This window comes from Furipterus horrens, unplaced genomic scaffold (assembly GCF_987537825.1).
Source record: "Furipterus horrens unplaced genomic scaffold, mFurHor1.1.pri manual_scaffold_2, whole genome shotgun sequence".
NCBI lineage: Eukaryota > Metazoa > Chordata > Mammalia > Chiroptera > Furipteridae > Furipterus > Furipterus horrens.
The window spans coordinates 151653493-151673118 of NW_028327172.1; the positions used below are offsets into that span (position 1 = coordinate 151653493).

At 42.5% G+C, this 19626-nt stretch overlaps 1 protein-coding gene across 1 annotated transcript in view; it reads left to right on the forward strand.

The window, feature by feature from the left end:
* The window catches only part of APBB1IP (amyloid beta precursor protein binding family B member 1 interacting protein), a 102964-nt gene that overhangs the window by 52491 nt on the left and 30847 nt on the right, over positions 1-19626 (forward strand). Inside the window, exons 6-7 of the mRNA XM_090268048.1 lie at positions 10603-10762; positions 11903-12024. Coding sequence (XP_090124174.1) covers positions 10603-10762; positions 11903-12024 — 282 coding nt within the window. The remainder of the gene's footprint in view (positions 1-10602; positions 10763-11902; positions 12025-19626) is intronic.

A 19626-nucleotide genomic window follows, 5' to 3' on the forward strand; every position in this document is an offset into this window, starting at 1 on the left:
GACCCCCACAGTCCTAGAACATCCACAGATCCAACCACTCTGGGAACAAAGGCCAGGGCAGCAGCTAGAGGGGCACCAGTCCCATACAGAAATGGGAGAAGTGCCTGGAAAGGGGGCAAGTGCTGGGCAAGCAGCATTGTTCTTTCTCGGACCTCTCCTCCATATACAGTGCCACAACATGGTGAAACAGGTCTCCCTATACTGATGAATCCCTAAGGCTCTTCCCCTTACAACGTAACAGGAATGACAGCTCTACCTAAGACACAGAGACAAACACACACAGAAGACTTCTGGCCAAGATAGAGGTCTAGACTGACGCACTCCGTCTCCCTCCACAACTAAGAAGGAATGTAACTACTGCAAAACCAGAAATAACCAGAAGTTCCAGAAAATAAATGAAAGTCCAACGTATGAAGTTACAAAGAAGTGGTGTTCATCCGGACGGGTAGGAGGGGAGAAGCTGGGGCAGAGAGGTCAAGCTGTGCTGGCTGGCGGTGGCAGCAGCAGCGATGGCGGCAAGACACCCGTATTTAAGGGGAGGCCAGAAGCGCCCTGTCAGCTTGCGATTACAACACTGGGGATGGCAGACCCCCATTGCCTTGGACTGTGAGGGCCAGAGAGTGTGGGGCGGAAGAGGAGGTTCCCGGTCTCTCAGCGGAGAGTGAACAGCAGGAATCCATCTTGGACCCCCACCCCCACACAAAATGCCACAGCGTGGTGAGAAAGGTCGCCTGGTTGTTACAAGTGCATGGACCTCCACCCCCTATAGCGTAGGACGTGTGACAGCCCCACCCAGGAAGTAAAGGTAAACACAAAACTGTCAGGATGGCACAAATCATGATAGAGATCCTGGTGACGCAGCTGACCAGACAGCAAATATCTAATCAAACAGAGTAGCAGATAGGAAATCTTTCTGAGGCACAGTTCAGAGCTTTGGTTATAAGAATGCTTACAGACCTAACAGCAGATCTTAAACAAGATGGGGAAGGACTGAAGGCTAGTCCTGCTGAAATGAACAAAAACACATACAAAACTAGTGGTGAGGAAAAGAAAACTGGGGATCAAATCAACGAATAGGAACATAGGGAAGGAACAGTCAACCAGTGTAGAAAGAGGAAATGAAAAGTCAGGAAAAGGAGGAGAGGCTCAGAAACCTATGATAGGTCAGCTATAAGCGGGCCAACATCCGAATCATAGGGTTGCCAGAAGGTGAAGAACAACAACTAGAAATTGAAAAGCTATGTGAAAAAATAATGAAGCAGAAGTCCCCTAAATTGGGGAAGGAAACAGACTTACAGGTCCAGGAAGAACAAAGAGTTCCAAAAAAACTGGACCCAGGTAGAACCACATGAAGACACATTATAATCAAAATGTCAAAAATTAAGGATCAAGAGAAAATCTTAAAAGCAGCGAGAGAAGAGAATTAAGTACAAAGGGGTCCCAATAATGTTACAGAACCCCCGGGCTGCTCCAATTGAAAACAAACCCACGGGCTCTTTAGTTAGGGGTTTGATTGCCCACTGCCAGAATTACAACTCTTAATACTTCAGTTGAGTGAAAAGAAAATTGTTTATTTAACAGTTACACATATCCTTGCCTCCCCCCTACCAAACCTAGCCAGTTTTAGGAAGGTCAGAAATATCGTTTCCCTACTTCCCAAACACAGTTCAGCTTTACCAGCGGCTGCCAATCATTCAATCTGATTGGGGAGGTCCTTTCTGTGCTGTGGTGCCCTTCAGCTCTCAATACAAAACCGCCCGGCTTCTCAGCCTCCTTGCAAACTGTCTTCTTTCCGTAAACCACGTGGATCTCTTCTCCTTCTCCAGAGCACCCCTGCGAACACCCGCCAGCTAGGGTAACAGCCCCAGAGCGCGCCGCCCCCCCCCCCTAAAGTGTTTGCAGCTGCCTATATATCCCTGACTTCGTCCTCTGACACAGTGGGTGTTGCCAACAGTTCTGATCATTCACAGAACCCCACATAGGCTCTGTGTGCTTTCCATACTGTCCGCTGGTTCAAGACTCCTCCCATCCACCTGAGGCCTTGGAATCATCCAAGCAATTTTGCATAATAAAAGACACCAGCCACCAGCCTCAGGCTTGTGGAGGCATTCTGAAAGCTGCTTCCTTCTCCCCATCCCCTAGCGGCGAACTCCAGGGATTTTGGGGCTCCCCTGTTTCTGTAACAATAAGACTCTCAGCTGATTTCTCAAAAGAGACTCTGCAGGCAAGAAGGGACTGGCAAGAAATATTCAAAGTAATGAAAAGCAAATAGCTACAACCACGATTACTCTATCCAGTGAAGCTGTCATTCAGAATAGAAGGGCAGAGAAAGTGCTTCCAGGACATAGTAAAACTGAAGGAGTTCATCAGATCCAAACCACTGCTATATGAGATGTTGAAGGGACTTGTTTAGAAGAAAGAGGATCAAAACAATGAACATTAAAATGAAAACTGTATCACAACAACCAACAACAGAAGCTAGCGAACTGAAACAAAGGCAAACTACGTAGGCAACGAGAGTGGGAAAAGAATTGTAGGTATGGGGAGCATTATGGGGGAGGTCAGCAGGGAGGGGGAAGGGGGAAAGTTACAGAGGTGGTACAGGAATTAAGAAGCATAGTAGGAGGGAGTGGAGTAGATAGGAAGATGTTGAGAAGAACTATATGCACAACCAATGGTCATGGACTAAGGGGGCGGGTAACAACTGGAGGGATGGGGGTCACAGGGTGGAGGGCAACAAAGGGAAAATAAATTGGGACAACTGTAACAGTATAATCAATAAACCGTATTTAAAAAAAAAAAAGACACAGTGATTGGTGTTAGAGGCGGTTCTACTGACACAGACCCCACCCAGTGTCAAAGGCAATTGGCAATCGGCACTGTGCCTCATACCTGTTATTAGCCTCAGCTGATTCGACAGGTCAGCAGTTGTAGCTGGGAGAGTCAGGCGGCTCTCTGCACTCTCCCAGATCCCGGGTGATGGGCAGAGGCAGATTGCAACTAACCAGATGCCCTGAGATTCAGCAGTAAAGTGGCACATTTAAGAGTTCCCAGGAGTTTCGCGTGGGCCCACTACTTCTTCCTCTAACAGCTGTTGCCACTGCTGACAGGTCAGGTAATACACATCGTGGTCTTTGATCCAATATTCGCTCCATAAGACTCACAGACATTTCCCCCCACTTTGGGGGGGGTGTCTTATGGAGCGGAAAATACAGTATATAGGTATTCTTTCTAGGTCATCAGTTAGTTCATTTGCAATTGATAAATAGGAGACTTGTGTTAGTATAAATGTGGGAATTTTCAAGTCTCTGTACTGAGGGTTCCCCCACACCCAAGAAGCCCTCTCTGATTCAGCGCAACTGTTAGCTAACAGCAGGTGGCACCACCTCCTAGGCCAGCCTTAATTGGGTCAGAGCACAGCTTCTGTTGGGCTTGCTTCCACCTCAGCATCTCCATGATTGCTTTTGTGCCTTTTGCATATTCCCTGAGGCAGCCTCCAGCCTCACTGCCTGCCCTGGATGTCCAAGTTATCTCCTAGTGTAGCAAATGTTGATTGGCTAGTGCTCTGGTTTCAAAGTTGCACAGGTTTGAGACCTGCCCCAACCTATTTTCCTAATAAGCCTCTAGTTTTGTTGTGTATTTTTTGTACAGCGCAGGTTCCTAAGGAGTACATATGCTGTATTATAACAGAAACACCTGCATTTAACTTTAGTAGAAGCATATCTAATTAAAGTGAATAGTTAATTGGTAAATTAAAAGATGAAACAGTCTTTGTCTTATGTCAATTTCTGAAGCATACACCATCTGTGAGACTCATTAAGAGCTTTTCATGTATAGTTAGGTGAATCATTCTTTTGTTCGTGGTCCTTTGAATAAAGGTGTACAATATCGGCAGCCGTCCGTCTCGAGAGACGATGGTGTAGCTTCTTAAGAGTCTATCTGCACCGCCGAGAATGGCTGTGTAGTCCAACTCGGGAGTGACACGGTATCTGTCTCCTCCCGTGTTGAATCGACATCTTGTGATGACGCTGGAGTGTCCTCTCCAGTGAAGCTGAAGCTACAGAGCCTGGGCAGGGTGATATGGAGGGTCTGCTGTTGCCCATGCCCGTCCGTCTCGAGAGACAATGGTGTAGCTTCTTAAGAGTCTATCTGCACCGCCGAGAATGGCTGTGCAGTCCGACTCGGGAGTGACACGGTATCTGTCTCCTCCCATGTTGAATCAACATCTTACGATGATGCTGGAGTGTCATCTCCAGTGAAGCTGAAGCTACAGAGCCTGGGCAGGGTGATATGGAGGGTCTGCTGTTGCCCATGCAGCAGACCCCCCCTCTCTTCGCAGCTGAAGGGTCCAAGGGAAAGACGGAGTCAATACAGCTTGGCTTCAGGTGCGCCGCAGGAGTTGCCGGTGTTGACTACAACATCAAACCGCCTTAGGGACTCCGGCTCCGGATTTTCTGTCGGGGTTTACTCCCTTAGCCTTTCCCCTGAAGAGGTATGCCGCAAGGCAGCGGAGGTTTTTTGGAGTCAAGAGTTTTCCTTCTCTGATGTGCCCTGACTGGAAGATCGAACCAGCGACACTTAGCTCGCAGGCCGACGCTCAATCCACTGAGCCAAACCAGCCAGGGTAAAAGGTGTACAATATATGTTGGCTGATATTCGATAAATATTCCATGACTATCCCTGAATCCAAACTTTCAAGGTTCATCTGGGAGTCTTTCCAGATCAGTCTGGTTCCATTCACTCCAAATATGCATAAACTGCTTTACCAGTATTCTTCCCAGTTCTCTACATGTGATTAAATTCTGTGGCCATGCCCAGCCTGGTGTGGCTCAGTAGATTGAGCGCCAGCCTGTGAACTGAAAGGTAACCAGTGCAATTCCATCAGCGCACATGCTTGGGTTGTGGGCCAGGTCCCCAGTTGGGAGTGTGCAGGAGGCAACTGATCGTTGTTTTTCTCCCTCTCTAACCCTCTCCCTAAAAATAAAATCTTTAAAAACAAATTCCATGATCAATAATTGAAATTCTGCATCTTCGGCTGCCTGGCCCTTCCTCCCCTGTCCTTGCTCTGTGACACCCTGGTCCAATCCACTTCTCTTCCTCCTCTGCCTGGGCCCTCTGTGCTCCCTGAGCTTTGCCAATCCCATCACTCACTTACTAACCTAGGAAACTATTTCTACCTGGTCCTCTCTTAAAGCCTCCAACTCCTCTCTCTTCATTCACATTCTCTCACCTAATGGTGTTGCTGCCCGTTGCATTTATCAACCCGCCTGCCTGCACCTCTGACGTAGAGTCCACAGTCTTTCCTGTTATTTTGGGTCAACCGTTATGTTTCTAAGACCAGCTTTCCTCGTGTGCCTCAGTTCCCATCCTCTCTTCTTGCCACTCTGCTCAAAAGCCTCCAGTGGCATTCACCTCATGTAGTAAAGCCCAAACTGGCAAGGGCCTAAAACACCCTGTGATCTGGCTGCCCTCTATCTCCCACCACTCTCCCCCTCCTTCATCCCCTTCTAGCTATCTGGCCTCACAGCTGCTCCTTAAATATTCTAGGCACACGCTGGCCTATTTGCCTGGAAAGCTGTCCCTCAGATTCCAGCGGCTCCTCTCTGTCCCTGCTCTAGGTCTGCCCAGTGAGGCCTTTCCTACCTGACATCACACACACCCCAAAACTCCCTGCCCTTTCCAACTTCCTGTTTCTCCTCAGTGCTTGTCACCTTTGAGCACATTATCTACCCCTCATTATCATATTTATTGCCTCCCTACTTCTTCTCCCCATGGAAACTCCTCCAGAAATTTTGTACTTTCCTCACTGATGCATCCCCACCTCCTGGAACAGGTGCTAGGGAGACAGAGAGGTGAACAAGTCAGGTGAAGTCCCTGTTGTGGAGAGGTGACTTCTAGTGGGGGAGGTAAGTGCCAAAAAAATAAAGCAGGGAAGAGTGATAGGCCCAAGCGAACCTCTGGTTGTTGATAAAATGAGAGCCACGTTGGATATATTTGCAGCTGGGAAGTGAAAAGGGAAGTTGATTCTTAAATGAAAAAGGTAGAACAGCTAACATATTCAATCTGTTTGCTTCAGCTGGAGGTTAAGAGAACAGGGAGGAGAGAGCAGCTGTCTCCTGCTGTATATCAGAAAGGAGAAAGCATGGCCAGAATTTAGTTGAGGTGAATTATAAATGTAAACACAAATCACAACCTGCCCTGATTCAACAAAGATGGAAAACAGAAAAGTCACTCTGAACAATGAGAAAGGAACATTTAAAAGCCAGGTTGTATATTTGTGCTGATTTCAGAAGCTCTAAATGTCTGTCTTAAAACAAGTCTGTGTGTGGCACAAAACATTAAGAAAATAACTGACGCACTTGTACAATAATAAAGTGACTAGTAGTGCTCACACACAATCTACACTGTGCTTTTAAAGGAGGGAAACAAGTTACCTGAAGTTCTTTGCCCCCCAGTGTTCTGTAGCTGTTGACATCATTCTGGATCATGAAAATCATATACATAGCTTATAAGACAAAGCTTTGAGAACTGGAAACACAGACTCATGCATTAATTGTGTTTGTTTGTTTTAAAGCTCTGTAAACAAGAACAGTTCTATTTGTAAACTTTATTATAGAAGAAAAATATTGTAAATGATTCAGAGCTATGATATTCTTGTATTTAATAGCTTGCAAAAGAACAAGGAGACATTATAAAAACTATAAATTTTTCACTGTAATGCAGCAATTTTCAACCTCATGGCACACATAAACTAATAACTAAAATTCTGCGGCACACCAAAAACTGTATATTTTGCCTGTCTAACAAAAAAAATAGGTATAATTTTGATTCATTCATACAGGATGACTATTGTGTTGGCTGTTGTCATTTTTTACTTGACAGTTTAAGGGAAAAGAGGTCAGTGCCCCTGACTAAAAATTGTTGTGGAACACCGGTTGAAAATCACTGCTATAATGGATTAGAGAAAGAAAGCTTTTCATTCTTAAATCATTTTACCCTCTGTCACATAGTGTAGATGTGAAAAGTACCTAGTTTGCTAAATCACATAACTGCGAGTTAGTGGTGTTATGTGTTGGTATAAATACTCATCAGCTTGCCAATGTGGTGGAAGCTGTGAAAATAATAAATATTATTGCTTCTTGCTAAAAGTCATCAGCCTCTCTTGGTTTTCTTATTTTCTAAGTTTTATAATTCTGCACATTCATAACTACATGTGGATTAAATTTCACTTGCAATTTCTGCCCCCCCAAAAAAGTTTCATCGTTGTCAAATTATGTGTTCTCCTCTATGTAAAAGCAAAAGAAACAACCAACATGTTTTATTTTCCTAAGAATTCCTAAGAAAGAATGAAATGTGGTCAAAAATCATTAATTTTGCCATCAGGAAGAGTAACTTTTCTAAATCCTAACATTGGCAGTATTTCCTAGGACTTGTTATTTTCAACCACTGTGCCACAAGAATTCTTAAAACACACAGTACCTGACTATTTAGTCATAGGCACAGGCCTCTTTTCCCTTAGATTGTCACATGAAAAGATGACAACAGCCAACACAACAGTAGCCATTGGATGTGAAGGAATCAAAATTATACCTATATATTTTTGTCAGATCAGCAAAAAATATATTTTTTGGTGTGCCGTAGAACTATAGTAATTAGTTGATGTGTACTATAAGATTTTACCCCTGGCTGGTTTGGCTCAGTGGATTGAGCGTCGGCCTGCGAGCTAAGTGTCGCTGGTTCGATCTTCCAGTCAGGGCACATCAGAGAAGGAAAACTCTGACTCCAAAAAACCTCCGCTGCCTTGCGGCATACCTCTTCAGGGGAAAGGCTAAGGGAGTAAACCCCGACAGAAAATCCGGAGCCGGAGTCCCTAAGGCGGTTTGACGTTGTAGTCAACACCGGCAACTCCTGCGGCGCACCTGAAGCCAAGCTGTATTGACTCCGTCTTTCCCTTGGACCCTTCAGCTGCGAAGAGAGGGGGGGTCTGGTGCATGGGCAACAGCAGACCCTCCATATCACCCTGCCCAGGCTCTGTAGCCTCAGCTTCACTGGAGAGGACACTCCAGCGTCATCACAAGATGTCGATTCAACACGGGAGGAGACAGATACCATGTCACTCCCGAGTTGGACTGCACAGCCATTCTCGGCGGTGCAGATAGACTCTTAAGAAGCTACACCATCGTCTCTCGAGATGGACGGCTGCCGACGACTATAAGATTTTAGAGAAGGAAAACTCTAACTCCAAAAAACCTCCGCTGCCTTGCGGCATACCTCTTCAGGGGAAAGGCTAAGGGAGTAAACCCCAACAGAAAATCCGGAGCCGGAGTCCCTAAGGCGGTTTGACGTTGTAGTCAACACCGGCAACTCCTGCGGCGCACCTGAAGCCAAGCTGTATTGACTCCGTCTTTCCCTTGGACCCTTCAGCTGCGAAGAGAGGGGGGGTCTGCTGCATGGGCAACAGCAGACCCTCCATATCACCCTGCCCAGGCTCTGTAGCTTCAGCTTCACTGGAGAGGACACTCCAGCGTCATCGCAAGATGTCGATTCAACACGGGAGGAGACAGATACCGTGTCACTCCCGAGTTGGACTGCACAGCCATTCTTGGTGGTGCAGATAGACTCTTAAGAAGCTACACCATCGTCTCTCGAGACGGAAGGCTGCCGACGACTATAAGATTTTAAAAAGTTGAAAGTCACTGCTTTATAGCAATAATTCTCAGCAAGAGCAGCAGATATGCCTTCCACAGAAAACAGTCATGGTAGAAACTATTTGAGGAATATTTGTTTTTCCATACCACCCTGAGGCCTCGATTCTCAGGTCACATGAATGTATCTTAGACACTGGACCTATCATTTTAAATACATTAAAAAAATAAATAAAACATGAGAAAAAGCAACCATCCTACAGTTTTTCAAGGGGGAAAAAAGTATTCTTAGACAAGACTGAATTTGAATGCCTCAAGGAGTGGGAACTGCCTTTTAATGCACTGATTTCTACATTTTGACTCTAGGGAAGACAAGGCACTACGTACATGAAGCTTCAACTTGTGGTCCTTGCCTCATGCTAACACAGATTTTTATCACCACCCATATTTTGGTGGCTCTTGGTAACTCTCCACAGGAACTGCAACTTCTCTCTGTTAACAACATTATGTTTTGAAGATCAGATTAGGTGGAAGTGGAACCAGAGGGGCAGTTTCCCAGCTGCTAAGAATCTAACCCACTTTTTGCAGGAGGAAAAATGTTACCATATGTTTGGCCTCTCTCTCCAGTCCATCTGATCTCTTTTTAAATAATGATAAGTCTCATCTGTAAATTACCATGACCAATCCTAGGCAAACAGAACAGGCAGAACTTGTCTTTAGCCATTTTACACTTTTCTTTTCAAATTAGAATGGAAATTTAAGCAAGAGTATCAGATGGTTCTGGTTAATGATGTTCCCAGGATTTCTCTACTGGTTGTGTGTAGAGGTCCAGCATCAAATGTCTGGAAGAAGAATGGTAGCTCCTCCCCCCATTGCACTCAAAGATAGACTCTAACTTGATTGACTTTAACTAGACTAATCCCCACTCACTTAGGTAGGATCAGTTTAGGAGGCACATTTCCACTCTTCCTTTTGAAGACTAAATATATACCACCATTATAACCTGTAGCACTCATAAATAACAAACTACTTTAATTAAAAACATACTACAAGTACACATGTTAAAGAAAACCCAAACCCTAGCTGCATTACTTCATGAATTAATTTTGTTGTATTACATCAGAATCATGGTCTCTCTTGAGGATCAGAAATTTTAATAAGTGTTACGAGTAGTCTGGGAAAAGTCAGAAAATCCTATGTCCTTATTGGAGATGAGATAATGCTGCTCCCACCAAACCCTCTAGATTTGGAATAACTACCAATTTGACTGTGAACTCAGTGCCAAAAGTTCACTAGGTCACTAATTTGCCTGCATGCCTCCATAATAGCTTGTTTCTCAGTCTGCCTTATTTCACTTAGTCCACCTCTAATTTCAGCCATGCTCTGCTGTGATACCACCTGGCTCTCAGCAAGGCTCCTCAGTGACGCCACGTCGCTGTGCATGCCCTGCCTTCAAAGAATTGTAGGCTCACCAATTTAGTCTTACCTATGTCTTAGAATTCTTGGATTGTGTGAAAAGAGACCCAACTCCAGTTAAGCAAAAGAGAAGAATTGATTACAAAGATACAAATTGACTTTTTGGCTTTCAGTCAAAAAATGCTTCTAGGCTCCAGGATGAAGCTGAATAAGTAACAGAGAGATGTCAGGAAAAGAGAAAGTCGGCAGTTCTTTGGTTCTGTTTGTCTTATGGTTCTTCACCAGAATGCAGAGTCTCTGAAGCGTGGGCAAGGGGGTTGTTTATTGCATGTTTTTATGTTTCTATAAATTGGTTTCTCCACCTCTATATTCCCAACACCTCAAAAAAGTGCTTAGAGTGTGAGTGAGTTCATACTGAGTTCGTTCGTGGGACACAGTCTTATTTGAATTAGCAGAAACAATAGCAATGTTGAAACCTTAAATCTTAGTAGCCTTCTTCATTCACTGAAACTTAGTGGTTGCTCTGTGGCTTTATCCTCAGCTGGTTGTCAAGGTGCACATGAATGATAACAGCACAAAGTCGCTGATGGTGGATGAGCGGCAGTTGGCCCGAGACATTCTAGACAACCTTTTTGAGAAAACCCATTGTGACTGCAATGTAGACTGGTGTCTTTATGAAATATACCCAGAACTACAAATTGGTAAGTCCCATCCCCAGCTATAGGCTGCACTCCAAAAACCTGTGAGTTTGCTTTATTATGGGTTTTGGTCTATTATTCAGAAGCGTTTGGTTCAAAGCCATCAAGACTCCCCCGTACATCACTTCCCTTCTGTCAGATTCAGTTCTGCCTCTTCATCTCTTTGTGGGGAAGAGACTCGGATCATAGCAGGTGGCTAGACCTTGGGGGATGTAAGCATTATTATTGTCATTTCACTAGTGGTTCCTAAGGGACAGAAAGTGACAGGATGATACTTCTTACTGCATGCTTAGTAAGCTGAGCAGATGGTGGGAGGGCCTGGGTATCTGTCAGCGAATGTCTCTTGAGAGTTCCCTTTCTTAAACTATAGCATAACTCCGCCCCACATCAGTGTCCATTTCCCCTTTCTCCCTCCCACCTGCCTAACGTCCGACACTTTGTCTAGCTCAAGAGGCTCTGCCTCAAAGAGCAAAGTACTGTTGATGGAAATTGATCTAGTAAAAAAAAAGAAAGAAAGAAAAAGAAAAAAGCAATTAAAGAAATATTATTACTTCTCATTCTTAATACCACTTACAGAACAATTGTCCCCCAAGAGAGCTTTGGTGGAATATAGAGTTCCCTGTTTTAGAAGCTTTTGGTGAAATTTTTTCTGGAGGAAATGGCCTACATTAAAAGAACCTCTTGAAGTGTTCTTCACCTCTTAGTCAAACAGAAAAAAATGAAAGCCTTCCTTTATGTTTAGGTTTGATTCCAATGTTCATATATTGTTATTAGAGTTTAAGGAATGATGTTTTAGAGTGTTTATCACATATCTCACAATTTCATTCACAGTGTTTTAAACCAATGATTGCCCAGTTGTCCTCCTTACAAATAGCATGTTTACCTCCACCTGGAACTGTTTACAGTCAAAAATGCTAATATGAAAAACATACAACAGTTGACTATTATCACTATGGTGTAGGTTCACCTGCCATGTTGCCATGCTTTTTATGGAAAATACGTTGATGACATGATGCTGAAGAATAAATATAGCAGGAATGTTACAGTGTGACAAAGTGTAAGAATGAGGAGTTTCTGAAAACCTATGTGAAGTATAAAGCAGTGCTCTTAACTCAATACTAGCTTGTTTTCTTGTTTCATCAGAACGATTTTTTGAAGACCATGAAAATGTTGTTGAAATCTTATCAGACTGGACAAGAGACACAGAAAACAAAGTGGTATTTTTGAAGAAAGAGGAAAAATATGCTGTATTTAAAAATCCACAGGTATGATAACTTGTATACTGTCAAGCCATATAAATAATGGAGGATTTTTTAAAATATCACCTGTATACTAACCACATCATTCATTAGCTCACAAAATATCACAAATGTATTCCTTTCAAAGGAATACAGACTCAGCTCTTAGGCCATATGTAAGCTAAGAGCCCCTTGAAAGATTCAGAAAGAAAAGAATCCATTTTGTTTCTTTTGATTCACCACCAAAAACATATCACTCTCTTGACTAGTTCTTTTGTGTCCTTATTTCCTTCTGGCTCCATTAATCCAGTATACCTTGATGCACTCTGAGTTGTTAGCACTTCATATTTTGAAGATACTCTTTTCTTTGTTGTTCATATTTGGTGCTTATGATGTTGGGATCACTAAAAAGAGCTCCTGGAAAAGGTGCAACTTTCTGTGCTTTATTGCACAGTCTACATAATAAAAAGCATTGTTCTACATATCTGAAAAGTTTCCTTCAAGTCATGTCTCCAAGGATGTCATGGAAATATAGGTCTTGCCACTGTGGCCTCCAGGCAACTATGATTACATGAGGGTCAAGTCTTTTTAGGAAAGTCAAAGAAAGTTAGATACAAATGAGAGCCTTGGAGACATCCAGACACCTTTATATTTTATAGGCTAAAAAAAAAAGTCTCATTTACTGGAGTCAGAATTAAAGGATACTCTAGAGCAGCTTCCTCATGAGAAAACACACGTTCCCTTCTACCGTGCTTTTCTCTGGTCTTCTCTGTGTTGATTGGTGGCAGACTGACAAAAAAGCAATAAACACTGTTGTTTGTGACAAGTATCAAACAATAAAAGTATGAAGTTTTCAAATCACAACCACCTTCAATCCCATGCTTTAATGCCTAAATTAGTTAGAGAGCCATCAAAGCTAGAAGCTTTCTTCTTTCTCACATACCAATCCAGACATAGGTTGGAAGATCCAGTAGGATGGTTCTGCCCTCCTCAGTAAGTGACTTTCAACTGGGGGTCCAGGGCAGCTTTTCCACCTGGCCATGCTCCAGTTGGTAGGAGGGGAGGAAAGAGCCAGCACAGTACACAACCAGACTTCTTACTGGAAAGACCTAGAAATGGCCCTTTTACTTGGTTTACATCCCATTGACCCAGAACTTGGTTGCATGGTGATCTCAAGCTACAAGAAAAGCGGAGAAATGTGGTCACCATGTGAACAGCTACATGCACCGTGAAAATGGGAAGCTACTTTCAGAGCCACCACTTGCTCAGCTCCTGCACACCGAGTGTGTAAGAACAGTGCCCAGGAGTTGTGCAGCATGGCTACACCATTGTTAAATAAGCAGAGGAAGAGGAGAGCTGGTATTAGCTGACGCCTGCACTTGGCCGCAGTGTCTAATGAATTAGCGCACAAAGCACAGTTTTTACCAACTAAGCATACCCACTCAGTTACCACCCACATCAGATGCAGAGCATTAACGGTGCTCCTGTAGCCCCCCCACTGCTTCTTCCCAGCAGTTAACCCCATTACAAAGGTAATCACCATTCTGACCTCTCCCGTCTTTTCCTCCTTTTGAACTTTATATAAAATGGAATCATATCATAGTCTCTTTTGTGTTTAGTTTTTTTTTAATCCAGCTTTCATGTTGTATAGAGTAGTAACTTATTCTTTTTTCACTGCAGTTTAATATTCCATTGTGATTACACCAGAATATGTTTATTCGTTGTATTATTGATAGACATTTGGTTTTTTTTTTCCAGTTTGGTACTTTAACAAGTAATGCTATTGTGAACATTCTTGCACATGTCTTTGTTGAACATATGTAGACTTTTCTGTTGCATGTAGACCTACGAGTGCAATTGCTGAATCATAGCCTATGCATATATTTAGCTTTAGGAAATGGTTCCAAGCTGTTTTCCAAAGTGACCCGATGATTTGCCCTCCCATTTGCATTGTAGGAGAATTCCTGGTGCTCCAGATGCTTGTCAGCCCTTGGTGCTGTCAGGTTTTGTTTTGGTTTTTTTTTTGTTTTTATTTTTGGCTGTTCTTTGTGGGTACATAGCGGTATCTCCTATGGTTTTAAGTTGAATTTTCTTATTGCCAATGGTGGGAGAACCTTTTCAAATGTTTATTACCCATTTTTGTGAAGGGTCTACACAAGTTCCCTGCCATGATTCTCAGTGTCTCACCTCGGAGTAAGAACATATAAATGCCCCGAGGGGAATCGGGGCTCCGTGAAGAACTAGACACCTCCTTCTAGTATCTTTCTCTGTTGGATCTTGGCCCTTTGAGTCCTGGTTGCCTCTGCAGCTCTCCAAAGCCTTCACGCAGATTTTTTTTCACCCAGCTTTTCTGGTTATTTTGGTGGAGTTTTGGTCTAACTGCAAGCTGCCACATCATAGGGTCGAGCAGAAATCTTCCTAATGAATTCTTCTGGATAATAGTGTGTTCTTTAAAACCAAATAAGAAGATTCTCCTAATTAGTAGATTCTCCTAATTTACAATCAAATTTAAAGACCAAAATTGAAGTGGATGCATTTTTGAAGAGACTGATTTTAAGATTTCTATTTCCTCAATGTTTGGTTAAATAATCTTCTGGTCAGTGTTCTGCATGGATAGTACTTCAGTATGCTGACCGTAAGCTGAGAGAGGCAGACTGACCATTTTCCAAGTTGTGTTTGCATGAGAAACTTCTTCCAAAAATTCTCTCCTATGTATCTTACCACTTTCTTCTGAAGATAACAATTTTCTACAATTTTCTTCTGAATCCCGAAGTTCATTCATTATAGATATGTTGTCCGTGAAGTCGTTCAGATGCTATTTCCCATGAGGTACTGCAGGATTCTGTCATAAACATGTTGGTTTTTCCTCTTCACTTATCCTAGATCAGGGCAAGATCGTTCTACAGTCAGTATCTGTCCACAGGCAGAGTCCGGGGTTGGCCCTTAGCCCCACTCTGTATGCCTCTGTGCAGTGGATTTTTTTTTTTTTCCTATAGAGTTAAGGCTACATTCTTGCAGAAAAATAATTTATGAAAGTAGAGATGATGAGTGAACTGTATTTGCAGAAGGTTATGAGTTGATGGAAGATTCAAACGCTGCTAATAGTAGTCAGAGGTCCAGCTAATTGGATTTCCTGCCTTCTCCAAGCCATTGAAGCTGATGGAGGCCTGATGCCTGGCTCGGACTCAGTTCCTGGAATAGGTCCTCTCTGCCTTGTTGGCAACAGTGCAAAGGCCGTGGCATCAGCTGTTGGTTTACACTAACATCCCTCACCTGTACCTTACCAGAAACCCAGAACTTTAGGAATAGATGTCAAGCAAGCTAAACCAGCTAAGCATGAAACAGAGATTAAAAAAGAAAAAACTTGAAAAATTGGCCTGAAGTCTTAAAGATGCATAAAAACTAAGTATTATTTAGTACATCAGAATCACTGAGACCTAACAAATACACAGCTAATTTGGTGTTTCTGCTGTGATTTTATTTCTGATCAAATTATTTCAAACAAAGCACATGGTCCTGGCAAGATTTCGTTAGACTGTAAAGAAGCAGGAACAAGATGATCAAGGACCTTATGTAAATCATGACGAAGACGTTGGATTTTATCCCAAGGCTCGCAGGGAGCTGTTGAACAATTGGGTGGGGGTAAGATCAGTGGCCGCACGGTGGGAAATGGATCTGGAGGAAGCAAAGGAAACGCTGTCTTACAATTGCGAGGTGGTTACCGAAGCCCAGAAAGAGGAGATGATAATGGACTGGAGGGCGCTTGGAGACATTTAGGAGAAAGAATTTTGCAGAATATAGTGACTAAAGAGAAGCACAGAAGGAGGAGCCAGGGATGACAAGACTATGATTTCAGGCTCAGGAATTAGATAGATTCTTATGCCATTCACTGAGGTGAGGAACCTCAGAACAGAAATTTGTTGGGAGAGGAACACCATAAACTAGATTTTAAACATGCTGAGTTTCTCCCCTTCCTTAAAAAAAAAATCCCATTTCACCCTCCATAAAAATAGCATGAAATTTATACATTTCACGTAAGTATTTTCTATCAAATAAGCAATGTTTTATCTATAAGTGTCATTAGAAATATTTTCCTAATTTTTTCCTTGGGTTTTTTTCCTATTTTCACACAAAAGTAGAAATCATTCCATTGCTGAGTCGCCCATCTAACCTGTTCTCAGAGTCCAGGGCATTTACAGAAGGAAAAAAGAGTTGGTTGGATTTTTGTCACTGTCTCCACAATCCCCCAAAACTTTCTTTGCATTAAGGGACTTTCCTCTGTGATTGCAAAGTGAAACTTCTAGAGATAAGGATAATGACAAGAACTTACTAATATTAGATAGCATTGGTTCTCATTTCCTAAGGTGACAAACCTAAGGACTTATTTTCATAGAAGTTTGTAACAAAGGCTACTTGTTAACCAATACAGCGGAAATAAACTGAGGCTCCAGGGAAAGAGGAAAATTGCTAGAAGCTTTGTATACATTATCTTTAATCTTTAAAACTATGAGGGTTAAGAAGAATACATTGCTATTTCTTCTTTACAGATGAAAAAACTGAGATCAAAGATAGAAAGGAGGCCTTTGTCTGATCTTACAACCATCACTGAGGACATTGATAAGCAGTTTTCAGAGAATGGTCCTTCTGTTCAGAGCTTCTTAGACTATGGCAGTGAAATTGGTAGACCTAGTGACTGTGGGAGTCCTCAGACAAGATAAATTGAATACAGTCATTAGTACAACGCCACAAAAGGAATTTGTTGACTGAGAAGTTACAAAATTGCCTCAGTTTCCCACAATGAGGTGAGACCGACCCAAGAGCCCAGATCAGAATAGGCCCAAATTATTATTCTGCTCTTGGTAGAAAAATGCATGCAAAGGTGTGGCCCCGGCCACCATTTCTGGGTAACGCTGTGCTGTCTATCAGTCACCTTGCTTTACATGGCAAATGACATCCTCTGTGCCCTTAGGGAACAGGGGTGAGTATTCTCATAGGTCTGCACATGTAGGTCTCTAGAGAGCTCGAGGGTTCCAATTCTGACTTTGTCCTTGACATCTGCACCCATGATGCCAAGGTCAGTGTTCTTGGCCTACCTGTAGCTGATTTGCTGTATGAATAATAGATTAGTATTCGCAGCTTGACGGAAAATTACTAAATGATACAAACTATATAAAATTTCATATTTAAAACTCCAATACTGGATCTTTAGTACTTAAGTGAAGTCTTTTACAAATTACTTATCTCAGCATAGGTCTGATGAGGAGACAATAAAATGAATGCAAAGAGAGGCTTTGAGCTCAATGCTCAGATACGAGTCAGTTCAGGTTTGCAGACATCAGTGGTGAGATGAGGCAGGCACAATCACAAGGCACCTATTTCTGTGATGACTGGAAAAGTAATGTTGCTCACATGGGTCTCAGGTGTCACCTGCTGACTGTGGGGCCTTGGCATGCTTTCTGACAACACCTAAATTCTCTGAACAGTGGCATTACTGCTGTACTCCCCACCTCACAGGGTCAAGTCCAGCATGACAACTGCTTGCCACATTGTGAAGTGATGAGTACAGTGGTTTGACCTCATCTGAAATTCAGTCATTTATAATAAACTTATGGAAAGAAACCAGTTCTGCAAATTTGTGGACCCAGAGATGCTGCTCACTTGTCTCTTCCCACAAAGGGACTTCAAATGGTGGCTGCCTCTATGAACGGGCCTCAAACTTCTGTGCTTGACAACCCCCAGTAGAAGTTTGAAAAACTATGTACTACGTCACACATTTGTATGTTTTTCAACACAAATTTTTTTAATAGAACAAAAATAATAATTTTTAATATAAACGATTAGTAGATACCTAAATACAATGTGGTTTTTAAAATGAAGCCATGAGTACATAGTTGTATTCATAAAGATAAGTACACTAACCAAAAGCTATACAACATTAACAGCATAGCCAAATGCAAACAAAAATATTCCTCTGAATTTCATATTTTATCAAGCATCAAAACCACCAATCTCATTGTTTCCATGCCTCTGGTTCTATTTTGCTCATTTGTTTTGTTCATTAGGTTGCTCTAATGAATAGACTGACAGCGATCAGAGGGGGAGGAAGGAGGGAGATAAGGATGGAAAGAAGGGGAAGGGACTAGTCAAGGAACATATATGAATGACCCATGAACATGGACGACAGGGTGGGGATTGTCTGTGGGAGCAGGGGTAGGATGGGTGGAAGATGGAAAAGGGGGAAAATTAGGACAATTGCAATAGGACAAAAATAAAGTTGTTGTTTTTAAAAAAAAAACAAACCACCAATCCATCCTGGCTGGTGTGGCTATGTTTGTTGGAACATTGTCCCATAACAACAGGGTTGCGGGTTCAATTTCTGGTCAGGGCACATGACTGGGTTGTGGGTTCAGTCTCCTCTTGGGTTAGTAGGATCCCCAGTCAGGCACAGATGAGAGGCAGCCAGTCAGTGCTTCTCTCTCACATCCGTGTTTCTCTCCCGTCATCTCTCTCTAAAAAGCAATGAAAAAATGTCCTCCAGTGAGGGTTAAAAAAACACTGATCTTTCAATTCTTTTCTTGTACATTTTTTTGTATCCACATTCTCTGCATCTGATGGATCCCTGGATTTTATTTCATTTTCTGTGTGACATTCTCCACAGATTATATATCATCCATTGGCTGCTGCTTTGGAGGTTGGACTTCCCTCTGGGTGTCCATTGTTAGTCTGTCGCACTGAGAAACTCCTCGCCCCACACTTCCAAACAACACAAGTTTACATAAATTCAGATAAGGCAATGTACAGCATATTATAAATTTTGACATTTTAAAAAGCTATCCAATTAAAACTAGCCACAGTTCTATGACAATTTGATTCCCATCTTCATCCATTTAAAAGGTACATAAATAAGGGATTTTTTTAAGGTTTTATATTTTATAGCAGTTTTAGATTCATGGTGAGCAGGGGAGTGGCTGGCTGAGGGTCAGAACAGGGACACTCTAGAACATGGGGTCAAACAGGGGCCCCTCTTACCCAGATGGTACTGCCCCTTTTGGGTAAAGTGTGCTGGCATAGTAGATCCTTACTATCCTAATAAAAAGCAACTTTATTCAAGAAGCAGCTTCATTTCTCAGTCTGCTTCTCATTAGGAAAGTTCTTCTTCCTGGTTGATAGTAGTCGCAGGTGGTCTGTTCCTTCTGGGGAAGGGCGAGGTGTTCAAATGGAAGTCAGCTGTAACCTAAGGGTTTTGCTTTTGTGGTTATGCTGCTCGTAGCCCTACTATGCAAAGATGAGCAAGGTTGCCTGAAACCCAAAGAGTTCTAAGGACTGAGGATCGTGCATAAAGAGGGAGAAGCATCAGTATTCACATTAGCCATTCTTCTTGCTAGAAGCTAGAAGAATCTGTTTTTCAGAGAAGGTACTGGTAAAATCTATTAATATAAGGTTGCTCGCTTACTGTATTGCTTTTTTTTTCTTTTAATAACATCTTATTTTTCTTACTTCAAAACTAATATCAATTTACTGTTATTAAAAAGTTGGAAAATGAGAAAGGAAATTTAAATCATCCATAATCCCACACTCCAGCGATAATCAGTATTGATATTTTAGGCAATTTCCACCCCTTCATCTATT